We start from the raw sequence: 22,424 nt of genomic DNA, 5'->3' as shown, positions 1-22,424 counted from the left end.
TATTATATTATTTTATTACCAATATATTGCATTATTATTATATGCTTGGGAGAAACTTGTATTCGATAAATCGTAAGAGCAAATGTCCGGCATAACATGTTTTTCACACACCATACCTTTAACATACTGAAATTAATTGTTATTCTATTTACTCATTAATCTTTATAGCTCTTTAAGAGACATATCCTTTGAAATTAGGGCGAAATTTTAGCCTTGATGATTACGTTACGCGACCTTACATAAAAATTATTCTTTTTTGTATTTTTGAAAAATTACGGTAGAATAGGAAACCAAAAGTTGTAACTTTCAATATTCCACATTCCATTTTTCGAGCTTTTTTTAGGCATTTCTTATTCTGCTGGAATAGCTGCTAATTAATTGAACTCTGTAGCAGCGATTGGGAGCCAAAATTGGAGGGGGGGGGGCGCAAGGACAGTTTACTTTATTTTGGTAGACAGGGGTTAGCATTAAGAGGCCGTAGTACTGGGCAAAATGTTGTCGAGTATCAACATAATAAACTTTTTACTTTTATTCCAACTTCCAATAAATGCTACGAATTACCATGAAAACCAACAGTTGGTTACGTGTCCATGGGAGCGATGAGGAAAATGTTTGACTTAGACAATAACAGATGGCAGCACCTGTGACAAAGGATAAAAATAAATTAGTAAAGTATAAAGGTGTAAAGGATGGTTAAAACAAAGCTGGAAAGTTCGATAATTACAATGAGTGAGTGAATCAAGTCGAATGTGCAACAATGAATTATAAGGAAAAAAATAAAATGTGAAAGATAGTTGACAAGTACACTTACGATATGTATAAAAAATCAAAGAAGGTTGAGAACCGATTTTGATTTTGGTCTTTAGTCTTTTGTCAAGAAGATTATCAACCTGCATATACTAATGAAGAAACATGTCAAACATTGTTGATGTACAATATTGATGATCTCAGAATATAACGATATTTATTATATCACCATTATAAGCTATTCGCGTTGTTTCCTTTTTATATATGTGTATTATAAAGAACCCTACCAAGGATTACCTATTACAGGATGGGACACAGCATATTCTCTATTGATATCTGCGAACACTTTTCTAAGGCCTTGTAAACCAAAGACTGTACATGCCCAGTACAAGCAGAACAATCTGGCGGGGGAAAACAACGTTGAGTGAGGAACTATCGATTAATACGCATATCGATGTTTGAGCTCGATACTTGGAAAGCAAATCGACTTTTTTCATTGGATGGAATGTAATAAATATAAAAAAAGGAATAGATACTTAAAATTGTTGCGTCTTCTAATTTTATTATATATTTACTAAATATATATATGATATTGGGTCATTTTTTGGTTTTCGTAAAATTCAAGGCAAGAAACATTTCAATTCAAAAACTAAAAATCTTACTTAATACTAAATTATTGTAATTGATTCTGGATTTATTTACATTGGAGTTTATTAATTGCAATCTAAGTGATATGCAATGAGATAACAGGGCCGAAATATCTTCCACTTGCACTAAAATAACAAACTACCCGTAGCGCAATACATTTATCACAGAATAAACTGTGGAGTTACAATGAAAATTCATCGTATGCAAATACAGAGGAAGAACATACACATAATTATAATATTGAACTAAGATTTTTAACGTTGACCATACACGTGTTTTTTTTTTATTTCATTCGTCATAAGTTTACCTTTTACATTGTCTTCTGCCTATCCGACATTAAAAATAATTTAGTTCCAAAATGTTGCAAATATGTCTAGGTTTTCCTTAAAAATAATAACTATTCACGTATGCAGCCAAAACTCATTTGTAGGATACAAGACATTTATTTTCCAATTAAACTTAAATTTCATGGTACTACTTTCGTATAGGTGTGACACCTATAAATAATTTATTTCGCACTCTTTTACATTGCTAACGTACTATTCTGCATTGCGGAACATTTCTTTAGGTGAAATAATGAATTTCTAACGAAAATAATGTCTGTTTTTTACATTTACGAGTACTTACTGTTTCTCGTTATTTCGATTCTGTAACACACATTATGGCGATAGCGTACTGGCTCATCGCGTGTTGTGTTTTGTCGATTTATGCTGTGTTACAACCTTGTTCACCGAAAAATACCTACTTTCGTGCCCGGATTTGAAATTATGCTAATACCTCGCAAACCATTTACGTTAGCCTCACAAACCATTGAAGTTAGCCCCACAAACCATTCACGTTAGCCCCACAAACCATTGACGTTAGCCCCAAAAACCATTCACGTTAGCCCACAAACCATTTTCCGTAAGGTTAGGTTAGGTTAGGTTAGGCAAGCATAGTTTAAAAAAAAAATTAAAAATACTCGACACGTCATGTTATAGTGAAAATACGTCGAGGTTTGAAACACTGACTACGGGGTTTACGTCATCTAACACACGGAACATTGTGCTCTCGTGCAGAAAGCAAATGGCGGCAGCAGCAACAGCGTGTGGGACAGAGATTTTCGCAGAAAACAACATGCATTCGCATTAAAATGGATCAAAACTACATTCACGAACTTCCACAACGCTACTTACTTATTTGCGTAAGTACTTTCTCCTGTAAAAAGTAAGAAATCCGTCACACCTATATGAAAGTGTTACCAATTTCATTCTACACGAATTTAAATTACACACACACATAAAAATGTAGAGTTTCTAGCTTTGCTTAGAGCGATCAAACTCAACCTGTCTGCTTTGTGACTTCTTAGAGGATGGTATTTAATCAATACAGAAGGTAAAGGAGTATCTTACACGATACTCAGTCAACGACGCATGTAAAAGTTTTGTAATGAGATGTCTACGTTAAACACGAATACCCCAATTCCTAGTCTATTCTATACTATGCTCGACATAAGACATAAAACAAATCATTCACAGCACAAGGCTTAATCACAAAACCAATCACCACTGAATTCCTAAACATTCCAGGAATAGCATAAGGGAAATCACAGAAGCTTTAAAATTCTCCGCAATGAACCTAGTAAAATATAGACACACTAAATCGAAATGTACTTACAACAAAAACTAAGTCCTTGATCCACTGTGCGTTACCACAGGTTAGTCAATAACCAACTTTGAGAATAGTGAAATGCGTCACAATCTTCAATGAAAGTCTAAAATCTTTACAAAAGCTTTATTAAAAGTTTCAAGTGGTTGAATATGTACGACGTAACGCAGTATTACATAAAATGTAATACAAATATAGTTAATAATGTACATCGCTTGAATTTATACGATCGTTTTATGAGTTAGCCTCTGGTCATGGACTAATGGCAAGCTTGACAGGGCAGATCCCATTAATTGTCCATCATTTTAGGGCTGTTAGTTTTCATCCAAGCGGTTAGATGGCGCTAGGCACTTCCGTCTCCAACGGAAATGTCGTATAGCAACTTCCATATCCTCCGCGCTCGCCATGACTTATGGGAGTTTCTTGTCCTCCTATATATTAACCTTGACCCTACTCTGAGGTATCTCATGCTGAGCTGATGTCCTAAGCCGAGCAGGTGACAAGTTTTGAAAGAGGACCTATTATAGTCGCGGGTATTCCTTTGTTAGCATCCCTTCATCATTTTCACTAATCATCATTCAATTCATTCCTATCGTCGAGATTAGCATCAAATTGCAGAAAATCTCCCTATCTTAGTATTCTGACATATTCCTTTGTTAGTGTCCCTTCATCATTTTCATTAATCATCATTCATTCCTATCTTCGCGATTAGCATCAAATTGCAGAAAATCTCCCTATCTTAGTATTGTGTGAAACATTGTCGCTCTTCTTTCAAAAGGGTCATTTTCAAATACAATAGTTAATTAAATGGAAATGTATTATAGTGCTATATCTTATTTACCTTGTTTTTTCAACATTTTAGCGACTGTCGTGACATCTATCGTCGCTCTGGGACCAAGCCCATCGACGATGGTGTGTCCTTCGTGTCACAATCAGATGACGACAGATGTACGCCACGAGGCTGGAACCAAGACACATTTGATGGCCTTACTTATGTGCCTTCTTGGGTAAGTAAAATAATAAACAAATCTTGTAGATAAGTGCAGAATTGTGCCAGAACCTCTCCATGCAGTAACATTGCTGGAGGAAAAAAACCGGGAAGCATACACATGCATATGTAGTGTGGAGTGTGTGTGTCTATTCTTGTTCTACAAGGAAAATGTTTTCATACAAATTCAATATTCTCAAATACACACATTCATTATTTTATACACAAATGTTTTTGCACAAATTAATGGATCGCGAGTAGATATGATGACCCTCCAACCTCGATGGCGTAGCAGTAACGCCAAAGTTTTGTAATCCATGTGTCCTGGATTCGATTCCCGGTGGAGGCACCATGAGCAGTGGTTCGGATACGACGTTAATCTGTAGGTCCACTCCCCATTTCTGCATAATGTGGATTCAAAAACAAATTTTGTAATTCCGGTCTTCCAGTTTGGTGAATATTTCTTGTGTAAAAATGTATCCTCCATAATTTTGGTTATATTTAATTTTTCACGTAAAGCACACCATTTCCGATTTTTGATATTTTTATATATATAATTTGGATTCCGGCACCGTCATTGGCTCACCCATTTGTTTACTTTCGCCATATCTTGAACTTATGGAAAGTTTGCAACACTTTGTAGGAGTACATGCTCCTTAACGTGTATGTTGTGCAATGTTCAAAATCGTTGTTTACGTTGATTAAAATTCAAATTGCTTAGTCATTTTAGAGTTTCACCTACAAGTAATTGTAAAGCAATTTATTTCAACGGTACGTTTTCTGGAGAAAACAATGGTGCAAAGTCTACCACTATACAATATCACCAATATGGCGGATTTTCCAATATGACTGCCATACATGCCTAGATATATGGAATATGAATAACCATTTTGGCTTATATCTTCCTTCATATCCCATAAATGAAACTTTTTTCTAAGGTAAATTAGTAAATTATAATGAAGAAAATTACCTTTGTTATGATATAAGCACCATGATTATGGTGAATATTAAACCTCAGAGACTAATTTTCTTCCCATAAGTCGCACTTTTTTTATATCGAACTGTAACTTACTTTACTTATAGTTTAATACTTTTCAACTTGGGCAAAAAAGGTGTACCAGTCTAAAGTTATTCCTTAAACAATTAAGCCAACTCGTAGAGGGGCAAGCCGACCTCCTTGTCGGAATGGTTAGCACAGAGTGCTACGATGCAGGGGATCAAATTCCGGCCTGGGCATTGGTGTTTTTTGTGAGTGGCATTCCGCATGTTTTTATCGTAACATGTTTACTGCATATCAAATTTTAAAGCCAGGACTTCAATAGAAATTTTTAAGTAGTGATATGTGTTGTATTTATACCATTATACCATATTTTGGTTTGATTTGCTTTATTTTACTTCGCTTTTTGTACCACTTTTGGCTAATTTGCAAAGATGGGGATGAGTGATGTTATGATTATATTGATGAAGACAAACTCACAAATATCCATGTTCAGGCCAGGATTCGAACCCGGGACACCTAGCGTTATAGCGCGATGTACTAACCACTCCGCCACGGGGCCGGCATTATACCATATTAAAAAGTGATCTTGTGCGATAAAAATTCCTTCAAAGTTCGACTAGAATTCCGCACAGGGAAATTATTTTCGGTTATTTTCATAATTTCTGGGAAAAATAAGTAGAAAGTACGAAATGGATGTGAATGTGAGAATAACAAACTTGCTGACATTAGAAGAGGAGGTGAAGCAAAATAAACACAATCAATCACTCGTAGAGAGATAAGACTTTTCGCCACTGTTTTCTACAGAAAATTTCCTATAGGTTAGCATTTTGCGGAACATTTATTTCTAGGGCTGAGCCGGTACCAGTTCTATAGGTATCGGAAAGTATCGGTAGAATCCACCTACCCATACCAGCCGATACCATCTATAATATTGGTCTTTCACAGAGTCCGGAAAAATGCCATTCGACACTTTCGCAGAGTAAATTATCCTGGACATTATGCAAAATTCAAACTTTATTTTCATTTTGCACCAATTTTGACACGAAAAAATGCATTTTGTGATTACTAGGGCTAGGATTTTTATGACTTAGCATATTTTTTTGGTAAGGGTGATGTGTTCCCTAAATATGTAGAAATTCATATTATGAAGAAACTAATTTAATTAAGGTGATTTTTAAGGGCATATTTTGGCATATTTGCCCATTTCTGCGTGATAGGCATATTTTGATGGATTTCCGGTCATATTCAGCATATTTTTACATTTTCAAGATATATGCAGTCATTTTCGAAGTGGATTAGTCCTTACTCGCCTGTAAGAGTTCGTTTTTTTCTCCTTTGGACTGCAGCAAAATCTTTTTTCATTTTTAATTGAAAATTTACAGAAAGTATTCATTGTGCATTGCAACTCAGTGCCCATAAAGTGGATTATAAATAGTACGTATGTGAAAATATCTCAGCATTTAGATATTGGTTTTTGAAACAGTCCAGTTATAAGGGCATATTATATTTTGCATATTTTGGTGATTTTTAAGTCAAAAAAATCGTAGCCGTAGTGATTACATAATATCTCTTTTAATATTTTGATGTATTTCTTGAATATTCTAAAGCAAATTTCTTGATAAATTGATGCACATATTGGAGAAGAATATTTACACAAGACCATTGGTCAATATTTTGAACAAATTTTAATTATTATTATTATTGTATCTTGCAGGTGTTGGTGCTGCTGTTGCATCCCCTACTGCACAGACAGTTGCATGACCGCAAATCACTACTGTCCAAACTGCCAAGCGTACCTTGGTTCTTACAATGCGTAACAGAATGGCCATGATGCGATGGCTGAAAGACTGCTTCGTGCTTTATGCACGTTGATGTTCGCTAAGCGAAACGAGACAACTGCGTTACCGAACTACATTCATTGGTTTTCAACAAGGAAGGAACGAGCTCAGAAGAAGTCCAACATTCCAACAGCACGTCGTGATCCTTACCAACGTGTGACAAGTTTGGTTATAGATCTTCATTAATGTAGGGTAAAGGTTGGTACATATTATCGTGACAGTTTTGTATTGACGTATCATGAAATGACCTCGCGTGCGAGAAACTGCCTGTCGTTCGTGTGTGTTTCTTAAAGGTCCTGCCAGTAAGTGAGCAAAATGGCGCTACGCAGAAACACACGTGTTGATCAGGATACGTCAATACAAAACTATCGATATTACCTATGTCACGATAATACCAACCTTTACCCTACATTTAAGAGCAGTTATGTAATTTCTGAAATGGACAGAAGTGTTGATTTTCAAGTGCGTATGTATGTGTGTGTACAAAGACTGAAATATGTACGTATTTATACTATATTTGAATTATGCATTCGAATAAATTCTGTGAAATAGTATTTACAATGTAATGATACATAAATAGTAGAAATACAAATGCAATTTTCAAATAATTTGTATTGATTATCTCTCGAGCATACTTCATCCAAGGACCGTGTTTATCTGTGCTCATATGTGGTCTAAATATTATAATATCTCCTGCACATTAACAGCGCAAAAGTTGTATTACGTCTTATTTAAAGTCCGCCATCTTGAAATGATTTGACCTATGTCGTTCAAATGCGGTGATAAACATGTTCTCCAATATACCTTTCTGCCATGGCAGTTTCAGCTCAAAATCTCTAAATTTGCTGTATTTATCGCTGTCACAAAATTAGTGAGTTGTCCGTTACTTGATCTTTTAATAAACACTCTTTGCAATTAAGTATGTGGTTTTGGAGAGACAAGGAATGAAGTGAAGCAAAGACACCATTTGATTACACTAACTCACGTAAATTTACGACACATAGGATGACTGATCTGGTATGGCATTTGAGTGAAATTGGTCAAAGCATTTCAACATGGCAGTTGAGAATCGATTTTTCCTACGTTGCGAGAGCCCAAAGTCTGCTGACATTTTCAAATATGTCCAGACTAAGGCTATAGTTATTGGTGATCCTCAGTTAAGAGGGCTTATGGCGACAGTATTGTTTTCAAGCTGGGTGTGCCACGCACCAGACACATTTTCATCTTACGAGATTTGATGTAATGAAATTCTGCTGATACTTGTTTAGTCAAGAGGGTTGGGCAGGACAACAAATCATCCAGTTGATATCCATGTATGTTTGAATTGTCTAAAGTTCACTTTACACACAGATAGGCTAATCGGGACTGGAGTTACAGTTTAAAGTGGGATCTGAACCACTGTACAATGTTCCTACAGCGGGTATCAAACCCAGGACCCTTTGATTACAAGGCGACGAAGTTACCACTACACCAGAGGGGAGGTCTCCTTGATATCTATGTAAACCATTCCAGCCTTGGATATAAAACCCTCAAATGTTAGCCTACAACGTGTCTGATGCGAGAGGTCTTCATCCGTGGGATAAAAAAGAAGTACTCTCACGCAACTTGTAGGATTCACTCTAGAGAAAAGTGGAGATGTATTAAACGTCCGGTTCTATTAAAATGCACCGTCGATTTACGAAAAACTACAAGATGGTTGTTGCACATTTATAACAGAACTAGTAGACTACGTCATCAAAGTTCTAAAGGCATGCTTCCCATTGATACGCTAGTGGCCTGTATGGTCTCCCCGATGGCTTAGTGGTAATGTCATGGGATTGTAACCAATCAATCATTGTGTTCGATACCCAATGGAGGCACATAGTGTAGGTCCAGTCCCCAATTTGCCTTTCTGTGTATAATGTGGGCTTAAAAACTCAAATTCAATTAACTCCTGGTACTTGGGATGAAGCATATTACTAAGGTTACCTCACTCCCTGCGCCAACAGAAGAAGGTAATGAATCTAAAGAAGACACGAGTCAACGACTATATGGATATTTCTGAAAGTTGAAACATGGGAGCTGGAAAGCGATTTATCCACAATACGAATACCCAAAAAAAATAAAAACATTTCTTGAACAGCCCTTAAAACTTTTCACAAAGGCCCAATTTATGATGATTTTTGCTGTAAATCTACCCTCGCACTCCCTATGGAAAATTCTGGATAAACCCCTTGTACAGTGGGAAGCATAAGTATTACTAAGCAAATTGTCCGTCACCATGTTCATATGTACTTTGTCAAAATCTTTTCCTTAGAAACATGTAGGATGCAAAAGAAAAATTAATGAAAATAGTTATGTGCCGAGCAATACTTGTGCATCCCACTGTACGGTGGTACAGTGATTTGATTTGATTTGATTTATTTTACTTCGCTTTTCTGCCACTGTTAGTTAATCGTGAAGATGAAGAAGGATGAGATTAAGATGAAATTGATGAAATGACAATCGCACGCACACACATGAATGGCACACAAGTTCCATAGAGGATTATACTGTCTGTGAGTCCAGACGCCAGAGCCTCGCTAGTCTGTACAGTCCAGGATACATTACGTGGAAGTGAGCTTGGCATTGGATACATTCCATAGTCTAGCATGGTGATCCACCTATGACGTCACCCACATCCTCCATTTCACATGCAGAGCAGAAACACGTACTTCATTATATATTTTAGACGTCAGATCCTACCTCGTGACCAAACTGCGTGTTATGCATCGCCGAGTTGCTTTCAGTGAGGCAATGGTCACACGTCAGCATGCTGCAGAAAGGCAGAACACAGCATACCACCCAAGTGAGTCAACTGCAGCATCGAACACGTGGCTGGTAGTGTTGCTCACGAGACGAAACATTACCCGTCTCGTCTCTGAAACCTCCGTTAGAAAGCTTTCAGACTGAAGTAACAAGCGACACGCGACAGGTAACGAGAACTGTCATTCAAAATCAACCCTTAGTAATGGATGTAACCTTCCGAACCGACAAGCTGCACAATGTCGCTCGGACCGATCCGTTTTCTCAATATCGTGTCGCCTCTGTCTGTTGGTACTGCATGTGCGGTGAATGCTTGCCTATGGACTAAATGTGCTTGTGTCGTTTAGCACTTCGGTGCGATACCTCCGTGTCGCATGTCGCTTGTCTCCTGTCACGTGCCGCTGAAAGCTACCTGATTTGAAACCTTTCGATTCGAACCTAATCGACACAACAAGCTGTAGGTATCGCTTGTCGCTCGCGTATCGTTTGGATTAGGCCTTTTCCTGAATATCATGTCGTGTTGCCTCGGACTGTTGTTAGCGCATATGCGGTGAATACTGGCTTGTAGACTATAGGAGCCCATGTCGCTTGTCGCTTCAGTGTAAAAATATCGTATCGCTTCCCCCTGAACGCTCCTTAAGATAGCTTCCAGACCAACGCGATACGTGTCTCTCGGAAACGAACAATCAATAAGAAATGCAACAATCCGAACCGAAGCGACACGACAAGCTGCACGTGTTCTTCGGAGTGGGTCCTTTTCTTAATATCGTGCATCGTGTCGCCTAGGTTTGTTCATAGCGCAAGCGCGTTGAATACTTCCTTACATACGAGAGGGGCTCCTGTCGCTTCGGTCTGAAAGCTCCCTAAGTGCAATGGATAACGAATGGATGGAAGCCATAAAAAGAACAAGGCAGATTCCATAAACTACCTACCTATAGGCAATGAACAAACTGCATTTCAAATATTGATGTTCTTATGACTAACGAACTTCACTATACAGGGAGCCGTTAAGTTTCTGAAATAACAGTTTGTGATGTCTCCCACTTTTAAGTTTTGTTGGCATGATATCCTGCATTGCTTTCAATGATTGATGAAATGAATGACGGAACTAACACAATGACAGCTATGTATCCACAGACACTCAACACCTCACCTACATTTTTTCACACATTCTCACTTGATGGCTATTTTGCCTCAAAAATTTATCCTTGCAACCGCGGATGGAAAATTCTGCATAATTCCCTGCACAATGATACATCCACGTCTTGACCAGGGTTGAAACCTGAGACATGCTTCGGAGGGCGTTACGCTCACCACTTCGTCAGAGAGATCGGCAAATAGGTAGCTTCAGTGCTCTACCTATCTACTACATTAACTAGTGTTGGCGATATAACGTCACGATATTTTAGCGATATATATCGTGTCATCGATATATTGTCACGATATTTTAGCGATATATATCGTGTTGTCGATATATCGTCACGATATTTTAGCGATATATATCGTGTTGTCGATATATTGTCACGATATTTTAGCGATATATATCGTGTCGGAGATATGTCGTCACTACATTTGGCGGTATATATCGTGGAGACGATATATCGCCAAAATCACGATGCGGAAAAAATATCGTATCCTATCGTCTGTGACGATATTTTCTTTACGATATACACGATATCAAATTTCCGATATCGTCCTTCCCTAGCAATAACTCTAATTTGCACCAAACGTTATCACGCCATTCTTAACCAAGCAACAATGAGTTGAAAAGTAAATCAAGAAAGAAATTTGAGCGTCTTGTTTTGTTTCTTCATACCTTTATTTTCAATTGATGGGCACCTGATCCGCAGCTGGACAGTACAAGAGCGTTAATTTGGGATGCAACATAGATTTGCCTTCTAAGGTTTGTAAGTGCCAACGTGAGTCATGCAGTTCGGACAGTAGTGGTCGCAGGAGTTCAAGGACGGAAGGCAGTATGGTAACCAGAATGTGGTGACGCATCTGGAAAGAGGACATCGGGAACAAGATAAAGCACTCTTTTTAATACAGGGTGATTCTAAAGTCCGGTTCCATTGAACAACTCCGTTATTAGTGCGCACACAAAAAAAAGGGAGCGAGGGGGAAATATGTTGTTGGAAATATGTGGGTTCAGTGATGAATTCAGAGGGTGGCTCGGAAGGAAGGAATCCCCTCCGGAAATAGAATACCCTCCCCCGCTAGAAAATTTCAATAACATGGGAGAGCATTCGAATAATAGCTAAGAATTTTTTTCTTTAACTTAGTTAAACGTAGAACGTACATTTTCTGACTTTTTTCTAATAATAAGCATTAATTCAGTCCTCTTTCTAATTAAAAGTCGAAATAATGGATGTATTTAAATTATCGTCTTCCATTGTTGAAACGAATTTCAACTTCTTGCAGTTACTCAACAGTTTGCTGTGGAAGGGTGGTGACATGCCTTATCGAACTTTAATTTAATTTAATTACATATTTATCGGAAGTTAGAAGCACTTTAAAAATATAGTAAAAACAAAGAAAAATAAGTTTAGTAGTTTCAACTATTGGATCTAATGAACATCGCACTGCCTAGTATAATTGATGCCAGGAGACGGTAGTGGGGTGCGGCCCAGCCGTTAAGAAACGCTGGTCTACACGGCGTTTGTTACAACCTGTCCCGGTTCTCGCGCTAGCTGTTCGCTGGCTTTTCTCCGTGCTGGGGAAAGTCAAAGCCAGGCAAATACTCAACGTCGCAACAGCGTCTACGTAAGCGCCTCTCTTCTGGCTCCCATTCGCTCCTCGCTGCCCAGCAGACGATTTTTTCCTCGTTTCTCATTGGCACCGAAACTGTCGAGCGATCGCTAACGCGGGAAAGGAGACAGGTTCTAACAAACGCGGTATAGGTGGTTCGGGACAAACGCGCAAGACCTGTTTTAATTCTCGGGGAGGCATCCAGGACGTCTTACTCATGTACAGCCAACGGCAAAGATATAGCACGCAAATTGATCATCACTATTTTAATTTTTTTTCTATTCTACATCCTGCATTGTTTCAAGTAGTAGAAATCTGTCAATGTGAAAAGGGTGTCCTGTGCTTATTGACTTTTGTATTTCAATACATAGGCCTAACCATCACAAGGGGTAGACAAAACTATATATAATTCAGGTACCAGCCCCTTATTCTCATGAGCCAGCATTTTTCTTAAATACGAGCTAAGAAAGCATGAATCCGTATAAAACCCCTACGGGTTTTTGGGATCGAACTTGGGCTGTGCCAGCCTAAATCAACTCGCTTATACGAGAGGTTCTTTTTTACATGCAAGAGGACTTGCCCCCTGAGAAATAAGGAGAACACTTTAACATTCGATATTTAAGTTTCGATTGACTGGTCTGGCAGGGTCATGAGAATAATAGAAAGGATGTTCGTTTAGCTGTAGATCTAGATGTGAAGATAGTCTCCGCTGATTTGGATGATGAGGCACAGTCCCTGAAAATAAACTTTGATAGCGCACCACTCTTCGGTGTAACTCTTTTTCGCAGCAATCGATAACACAGGCCTGCATGGGTTTGGATGACTCACAGACGTCTGTTGTCCCTGAATAATTTCAGTATGCTGATTCCAAAACTGAAATCCATTCTTACCCATCACGTGTAGTTTTTTCAGAAAACAGCAATATATTAACTGCCTTTATTTCACAATAAAATGTGTAGTTCCATGATTTCCTCAATAGATGGCTCTGTTTAGATGATGATAGAATATTGGTTTTCTATAATACAAATCCTCCAATTTTGATATATAAATGCATGCAGTAGTAAGCATTTAATCCACCTTCTATCACCACAAGACACATTGACATGAAAATTGTAAAGTTTGATTACGTAAATTCCATTTTTGAAATCCCTCATAAATATTTCGTTCATAAAATGTCTAAAATTCAATGTTATTACGTAGTGGGTTGTTACCTTGCCCCCGTGTCAGGGCAACAGTGTTTCTTTTCCTTATTGAAATATTTATTAATATGTTAATTAATTGGGTAATCAAGTGTATAATCATATATATGTGTGATTAGTGTAAATCAATTTATTATGCATTTTTAGGTTCGTATTATTCCATGTATAAATACCATGTAGCTCTCTGTTTTTGTTTCGTGTTTCGAACGTTCAAAAGAAAGGCGGGCTTAAAAATTTTGAAAGAAGGGCCGTTGGCAACAGACGCCAACAAAACGTATATAAACTCCCAGATGAGAGTGGGGGAGGTCGGCTGTTGGAACTGAGACTTGGAAGGGAGAGGCTGTTTTTGCTTCGGTTAGCTAGGACCGGAGGACAGGTCTCCCAAAACGGATGCTGTAAGAGATTGGATTGCCGGGCAAGCTAGTGAGTGCCTTGGTGTCCAGTTTACAGGTAAAAAGGTAGTTTGTACTGGATGTTATTTTGAAAGTAATTACGGTGCGCCGGGCAGCCTAGTGCCTTGTCACCGTGGAGGTTGAGAAATGTACACGTCGGGCGGCCTAGCGCCTGTTAAGACGTTTCTTGGAGTAACGCGAGTCTACCTTGTGACAAGCGTACTCCCGATGTAATTCATGCAATGTAAAGCATCCAGGTACAAACAATAGAGATTCCAACATCAAAATTAGAGTTTTGGCCCGATAATTAGAGAAATGAACGTTCGGATACGACTTGTATATACTTCAAATTTTACGTTAATTAAACTATAGAAAATATCCAAAATTTCCGTTTTTAATTTCACACATGCTGGACAAGGTAATTTATTCCCCTATAGCAATAAGGTTTCGCAAAGGTTTCAGTTGTCCCTTGTAGTTAATTATATAATTATGTTGACTTGTAGCAACCCACGTGCATTGTCGTACAAAGAAAGATACCCCTAGACAAATCTGAGCCGAGTACGAAGTGCACCGAACCTAGAGTGCGGACGTAAAGTGTGTGGGGGGGGGGGGGCGAGTAACAGGGTTGATTAACTTAATGACGTGAAGAAAAATCCTGATCTAGGGAGAAATCCTGATGGGAAGAAATTTATGTCATATTCGTTATCAGCATTCAAAATACTTCCAGAATCACCTATTGATTTCAAATCATCCGATTTTTTTTTTCAAAAATGCAGGGTGGTGTAATCAGACTATAAATTGGAGGCAAGAACTGTTCACTCGATAACTTTCTGATTACAACTGGGCTAGATATGTTCTCGCGATCTATTTAAGGCGGATTCAAATTTTCGACCGTTAATGCCGTTGGGCGAGTTCGGTCCTGTCGTTAACCGTGCTTCTTGCATAAGGCTGACGTTACGTTGTTTCAACTGATTTCCTGTCGATTCCCTTGTCAGCGGAGTTTACAGATCCACTCAAGGTAGCCGGTGTAATATGGTTGTAAGAAGCTACTTCCAGCTCTTCAGTCGGACCCCTTGGCGAAAAGAATAGTCTATCGAGTTATGACGCCGGGGGTCCCGGGTTCGAGTCACGCCGTCGGCGTGATACTAGTCAAACTAAGGTAAGCTATGAAATGTTAAAACATTAAATTTAATAAGTAATACAAGATTGGATTTAAAGTAATTAATTCTTGCAACAGAGTGGCCTTCCTAAAGAAGCATATATATCAGAGCAGAATCTGTAAAAGTTCCACTTTTTCATCGCTCCACTTCTAACCAACGAGCCGACAAGTCACTGACAATGCCGCATACCACGGAGAATAGCTTCATTTTTTTTAAACTGCATACCGCTGGGTATGTAATCCTGGCTTAACTTCCTCTGGGGATTTTCCTTGGAGGATAGAGGCTTTGGCCTCTCGTTGAGAGGTAAGAACAAAGGCTGTGGAAGGGAGTATAAAACATCCTGCAAGGTAAAACTCACTCTTAGTTGGTAATAAGAAATCGTCGAATACAGTGAGCGCGGGATCGTGAAATTTCGAGGCGCGTATAACTTAATGTGCGAAACGCCTCAGTAAGTTGCACCTCGAACCAAGGACTTTACATGGACATGGATTAACAACACGGGCGGATGTAGGTAAGTGTGGAGAGAAACTTGTTCTGTCATACCTCTTCTTTCTTCTCCTTGACAGATAGGCAAATCATCTCGCATTGCATAATCCCCAAGTCATTAATTGATAATTAATTCAATATATATATATATATGGAAGCTGTCCCGGCGCCCACCCAGCGTCGAATAACATAGGTACCTGGGGGAAACCCTGGGGGCTAAAGGCGGTCAGGGGCGTGATGCTGATCACATCTCCCCACTCACGACCGGATCAAGAAAGTGTGGGGCATTACCCCCACACCCCCTATACGCCTTCATGACCTGGTGCTATGCACAGGGGAACACTTTACTTTACTTTTATACAGAGTGTCTCATAAGTAATAGCTCAAACTGACACAGGTGAAAGTACACGGTAATAGTTATGGCAAATATATAGGATGACGTTTACAAATAATGAAGTCAGTGGCGATCACACATTCGCGATTATCTCGAAAACGGCTCGTTTGCAGACCCATGTTTACTGAGACTTTTTTGCTTCTATTATCGTGTACTTTCACCTGTGTCAGTTTGCGCTATTACTTTTGAGACACCCTGTATATATATAGGGGAGACCGGCGGATTCGCAAACACTTGGGTAATGGCGAACACAAGGTTTTCAGCTTTTATTCCTTGTTAAAAGTGATCCAATTGGTGTTGCCACCTAGCACCTGTCACGGATAATGTGTTAAGCTGCTTGAGTCTCCATTGTTCTGTGAGACGTAGAAGCTAGAGGGCAAAAACTGTTTTCGTCCACTTTTCTTGCAATATAAACAATGTGTTTACGTCGAGGTAAGTGCAGAATGGTATATTATTTCTTATTGTCGCTTACTGTTGTAGACTGTACATCTATTTTGACAATTTTAATCGCACTGCTAGGTTTGTAAATGAAATACAGTGCTCATGGTGATAATGCCAACAAGATGGCGCAGAAAGGTGTAATGGCGAACAGATGTTCGGCATTACCCTAGCCAGTTAGTTTATATTTTTATCATTTTGTTTTGAACAACCGCAACAAATAAATCAGAATCATGGCATCTTGCGTCTATATTAGACTTGAACTCTTGATTTATGTGTTCTGAGGTCTCCAGATCGAATCTCCAAGTCGACACTTTGGGAATTCCTTGCTATATTTTATTGAATTACGTTTTTATAGTGTTTTCTTGACTGAAACTTATTGCAAGACGAAATTTCTAACTGCAGCAACATTTTTAATTTCAGATGAGGATCCCAAGGAAGACATCGAAAGCCATTTGTCTTTATCACAGTATTTCATAAGGGGTAATGACGAACACAATGTTCGGCATTACCCCAAAATTCAGGACAATGGCGCACATGGTAGTAGATGTGTCTTTTTCATAGTTTTTGTGTACAGCAAATAGTTTTTTTTAGCACTGTTCCTGTCTTAATTTGGCAGAGGACGTATTAAGGTTTCTTTAGAATCCATGAAGTTAAAAAAAAGCTTCCAAATAAGTAACTAATTCAACTTCAAAGCTTAAGTGTTCGGCAATACCCGGTCTCCCCTATATACGTGTGTATATATATATATATATATATATATATATATATATATATATATATATATATATATCAAAGAAGGTAAAAGGAAACACTCACCGGACAGTAGAAAAATTCAAAATTTTCGCTAATTTCATAGCATCATCAGTGTATATATATATAACTGAATTTGAAATTTCAAGCGCCATGGAGACCCGCGCCTTGTATTTTTCAATCATCATTGTTGAAAACAGACTGAATGAAAATGGTGATAAACAATTCACCTACTATTTCTTTTGGCGTTGGGTGTACGAACTGAATCGAGCACTTATAGTTATAGGCTACTTTCTGTTTGATTTCCTTCAATTCATTTTACAAATACTCGTCTGTGACGTGCCGTGCCGATGGGTTTCCTGTCTAACGTGCTTTTCCCAAAGACAGTAAAAAAAAATAGTGGAACTCACCCCATCAAGCAGCAGAGCAAACAGAGACCGTGTGTGATGAAAGATGGCGACACCACAGTGTAGGTCGTCACGAAGCAGCAACAGTTGGGGCACTGCACCACCTGGGGGAAAGGACCTAGATCCGGGGTCCTTTCATTTTGGCAAATGTTACAACCTAAAAGAACAAACAATTCTTGTAGTATGATTAGGGGGGTCTCGATTTTTCGGTGTTATTTTCCTACAAAGCTTTTTTATTCCTTAAATTTTAGGTATTTTTCCAAAATTCGAATTTTTATTTTAGCACACTGTTATGCCAAATATGCCTAAAATTATGCCTTCATTGTGCTTTTAATTTTAATGTAAATTGTAGGTCACATGGGCTACGCCTGTTCGTAACAGTTTCATACGTTGGAAACAATATTTGAGGAAGTTATTTTCCACAAAGATCTTGGAGTCATTTTCAACAGCAAACGCACTTTCAGCCACCACATAGATTACATAACTTCGAGAGCCATGAAAACCTGGCTAATTTACAGATTTACAGATATCACATATGTTTCTGCCCTCAAAACCTACTTTACATCGTGCGTCGTACCTATTCTTGAATATGGTTCCTGTATTTGGTCAATGGCCTGTGATAGCAATATAAAGAGTGTTACGTCCGGCTCGTGACAAGAGAACAAACAAAGTGGTAAATTTCTTTATCAGAATAGTCAAACATAGATGCCCAGCCCTTGCAAACTTTTCCAAACATGAAATTCTGTGCACTCTTCAAATTCACGATCCTTCCCTTTGCCGTCAAGTTTCAGATCTAACATTTCTTTTCAAAATCATGAATGGACAACTTTTCACTAACGAACTCTTGCCACATCTTCACATCCGGATCCCACGTACCAACAGCAAATGCAACAACTTCTTTTATACAAAAACTTCAAGGCTATCCCTAGAACAAAGGTCATTTCTATATAGGCTACAAACAAGGTACAATACACTAATTGATCCTCCAGGCTTCCATCTATCTAAGCAGGCTTTCAGAAATGCGTGCATCAAGCAGCTGAAGAGAAATTAATATTTGTTATACCCTTGTTATTGTTTTATTATTGTTTATTTCTTATTTTTTTATTATTATTATTCTTGTTATATATGTGTGCGTCCTTCTCATTTGTTAATTTCTATTTTTCTCGCTGTTGATATCCTGATATAAAATGGATTCTCTCTGTATTCAGGATTTCTCAAATAAATAAACTATTTCTCGCGCGACCAATGCCGATGTTGTGTCTCCCGCCTGACGGCAGGTGCGCACTCGATCCCCGCCAGAGAAGCGCCACTTTTATCGGTAATACAAAACGTTCCCACAAAATGCGAGAAATCATGGGAAACGTCCATTTGCATGTGCGTTCATATATAGTGTTAGGCAATATATCGTTCAGACGGTATATCGCGATATTGAAAAAAATATTGACAAGACGAAATGAACAATATTTTGACGATATGTATCGTGTCAGTGATATATATCGTGGGGACGATATATCGTCGATATCACGATACGATATTTTCTTGACAATATACCGCGATATCAAATTCCCGATATCGTCCATCCCTATCATGTATTTGTTGGATTTATGTCATGTATAACACGCACCATACTTTTCTTTTGCATAAAATTTTGGAAAACGTGCGCGTTATACTACATGCGTGAATATGGTTCATTTTATTTCTTTAAAGCCTAAAACCCAAGAATTATGGATCTTTGTCGTATTTTTAGTTTAAGCGCAGAATATGTTTAAATTCGCGAAAATACCACAATTCGCATTTTATGCCAAATCTGCGTCATTTCTCGATTCGAATTGATGAAAATGTGGTAATTATTATATTATTCTGTGTTATCGCATTTGCGAAATATCAGGGTCCCTAATTAAGATCAATAATATCTTATACTGTACTGGAAATCAAGGCATTCATGGGAATTATTTTGTACGGCAAAAGGCAGAAAGAACACCCATGCCCATACAGGGATTCGAACCCGGGACCCCTTCCGTCGTAGCGGGCTGTGCTAACCATTCCGCCACGGGGGTCGGCCCCTTTGTCTCCTAATACTTTTCGTGCCATAAGTATTTTCTCACTGTTGACACTCTGTTAGTTTGAATTTCTGATAATTTTATGCTACGCCATTTCACACATGAAATCACTTACCTGCTGTGTCCATAGCATATGGGCAGTAACGTCTTTCCAGCATGACTGGAAGCGTTTCGATTCATGTTTTCACTGCAGCCATTGTCCAGTGGGGGAAGGTCTTTATCTCCTGGAACAAAAGATACTTCAATATGTGGGCGTATCCCAGACTTTTTCCCCCCAAAAACAAAACATTTTTCGAGAGGTGCAAAATGCATATACTTCGAAATCATGGCATGCGTTATTTTCAATTACTTGAAAAGATATTAACACTTTCAAGCTTAAAAATGCAAAATGAACAAATGAAATTTTTCACCGCTCGTTTTCTACGGTGAAGCATCCCCCTTGCCCTCCTCTGGATACGCACATGGTTTAATAGGTGAAATGTGATAAGGAGCAACTTTCTTAAATGTGTCCAGAACTATACACGTACTTCCTTCCTTTCTTCCATGCCTAATTCGACCCCACTTTAAACTGTAGGTCCAGTCCCGAATAGCCTTACTGTGCATTCAAGTCCATTGCCTATTTAAATTCCACAATACATATTTCTCGATCTTCTAGTGTTTCATTTATCGGCTTCAAAGTAATTACATTCTATTTTAGTGTAGTTATTGTTCCAGTGCCTATTTACTTCTATTTTAACGAATATTTTCGACGTGCTTTACTGTATATTTCTATCATTATAGTCCACTTTTTAACGTCAATTTCCTACTTTTCTAGTGGATTTCTCATTCGCTTTAAGGTTTTTCTATGGTTTCCAACGTTAGTCGAGGTATTTTCTTTCATCGTGGAATCTATTTGACCAGGAAATCATGTATTTTTCAATAGAAATATCTCACCGACGCACAATTGCCATTGCTTTCCTACGTGAACCGGATGCTCCATACGTTGGATGACGTAACCCCCTGTCAGTGTTTCCAACATTTTTTTTTTTTTAACTATGCTTGCCTAACCTAACCTAACCTTATCGGAATGGTTCGTGGGGCTATCCGTCAGCTACCCGTGCATAATGTACAATTTGCACACGTGACGAACACGATAGTAGGAATTTTTCGGTGAAGAAGGTTGGGAACACTGTTATTCGAAAACAAAAGAAGCGATATCATTCGCAAAGCAAGCGATATCGCACCGTTACGTGCGTTCGGTAGCACTTAGAAAAATGCGTTATTTTAGTAGAAAAGTGTTTGTTTTCTTGTAAAAAGCATAATGGCACCTTGAACTATGTTCCGCAATACACAATTGGTAAGTACGAACCATGCGATACACAAAATATCCGACTTTAATGTGTCTCCGATCTATGAAACTGGTACCAAGGTCTATTTTCTCCTATCATTGATGTGTTTCAACATAGTAGTTTACTTTTTGATAAGCTTGTACACTAGTATGCATGAGAGACTGACATCTATAGTTGTATTGACGAGCCTTTGATCTTCAAATTGTATTTGTCATATATCACATCACTTTACGCCACTTATGGTTAATCATCAATGGACCTGGAATTTTAGGTTTTTAACCTTCTTTTTCCATTGTAGGTAAATGAGAAATAAAAAGTTATTAATGAAGTTTTATAGTGACTAAAATTAAAATAACCTATTTTAGGTTTTTGTGCTAAATCAAACCTTTTTATAGGTGTTTTATATATTTATATTTTATATTATTTTTACATCACATTTGTTCTGTTTGGTAATGAAAAATTTCAATGACTAACTTGTTTGAAACATACTGATTTCCCTCTCTGCAAGTCCATAATGTTTTTTGAAGTTTTAAACAAAACAAAATTTCTGGCGCCACTGTTGCCTGCACAGTCCAAAGTGCAAACTTCTGATCCGCTTACGTTTGGTGTTTTCTAGCATTCAAATTTGCACCATTGACTAAGCATCTGTTTAAAGATCATTTTCAGCATGTAGAATGTAGGGTTTTGTCTGAGGATAATGTGAAAAATATTGTTATGTATTGTGCAGGAAATTATACATAATTAATTGTTCATATCGATAAGTAACTTTGCTAACAGTACAAGTATTAGTATTACAATAATTAGTGGATAATTTTGAAAATGATGAATAGAATTGAAAATTTGGTTACAAAATTAATATTTTTGATGGTTATATATCTATTAAAATTTCTCACGGTTCCTTTTAAATTTTGTTTTTAACAATTGTACCTAATTAGTATTTTTGAGGGTCTTGAACAATTTTAAGATTTTTTGGAACCTACTCCAGGATTTTTCAAGTATAATTTAATATTTTTAGAACCTATTTTTGGATTTTTAGAACCTATTTTATAATTATTAGAACCTATTTTTTGGACCTATTTTAGGATTTTTAGAACCTATTTTAGGAACCTAAAGTACATTTTTAGAACCTAGAAATCCGAGGTCTAATCATCACGATGAAGATTAGATCACGTTGATAAATGAAAACTCGCAAAGAATGTGCATAGGGATTGGAACACGGGGCCTTCATTTGACGAGATCGAAACAAGTTAGGGCACCGAGGAGGCTAGGCTCTTCGTACGAACGACTTACATGTGAAAAAAGCTTCTAACTGCTATTGTGGAACTCTTGTCTAAATTTTTACATATTATACAGTCCAACCACGCAACTAGCGCACCGCTAACCAACAATAACCACATGTTACTGGGA

The 22,424-nt window shown here is 37.9% G+C and overlaps 2 protein-coding genes across 3 annotated transcripts in view; one reads left to right on the top strand and one right to left on the bottom strand.

Moving 5' to 3' along the window:
• LOC145991435 (lipopolysaccharide-induced tumor necrosis factor-alpha factor homolog) overlaps positions 1 to 7,448 on the top strand; it is a 33,374-nt gene extending 25,926 nt beyond the window's left edge. Inside the window, exons 3-4 of one of the 2 annotated variants that reach the window (XM_083127438.1) lie at positions 3,905 to 4,049; positions 6,745 to 7,448. In XM_083127438.1, the coding sequence (XP_082983564.1) occupies positions 3,905 to 4,049; positions 6,745 to 6,847 (248 nt within the window). In that variant the 3' untranslated portion in view covers positions 6,848 to 7,448. The remainder of the gene's footprint in view (positions 1 to 3,904; positions 4,050 to 6,744) is intronic. The other variant, XM_083127439.1, reaches the window with a different exon arrangement.
• A 4,039-nt stretch (positions 7,449 to 11,487) lies between these two features.
• Positions 11,488 to 22,410, bottom strand: LOC145991434 (lipopolysaccharide-induced tumor necrosis factor-alpha factor homolog). Its single transcript, XM_083127437.1, has 4 exons — positions 22,308 to 22,410; positions 19,805 to 19,913; positions 17,633 to 17,786; positions 11,488 to 11,653 (listed from the first exon to the last, which is right to left on the bottom strand). The coding sequence occupies exons 2-4, from the start codon at positions 19,845 to 19,847 to the stop codon at positions 11,551 to 11,553; spliced, it is 300 nt and encodes a 99-aa protein (XP_082983563.1). The 5' UTR covers positions 19,848 to 19,913; positions 22,308 to 22,410; the 3' UTR covers positions 11,488 to 11,550.
• Between the last annotated feature and the right edge of the window lie 14 nt (positions 22,411 to 22,424).

Source organism: Lepisma saccharinum, chromosome 8, assembly GCF_977018435.1.
Source record: "Lepisma saccharinum chromosome 8, izLepSacc3.1, whole genome shotgun sequence".
NCBI classification, from domain to species: domain Eukaryota; kingdom Metazoa; phylum Arthropoda; class Insecta; order Zygentoma; family Lepismatidae; genus Lepisma; species Lepisma saccharinum.
Note: the sequence above shows the minus strand (reverse complement) of the source record. Positions and strands in the feature narration are given on the sequence as shown.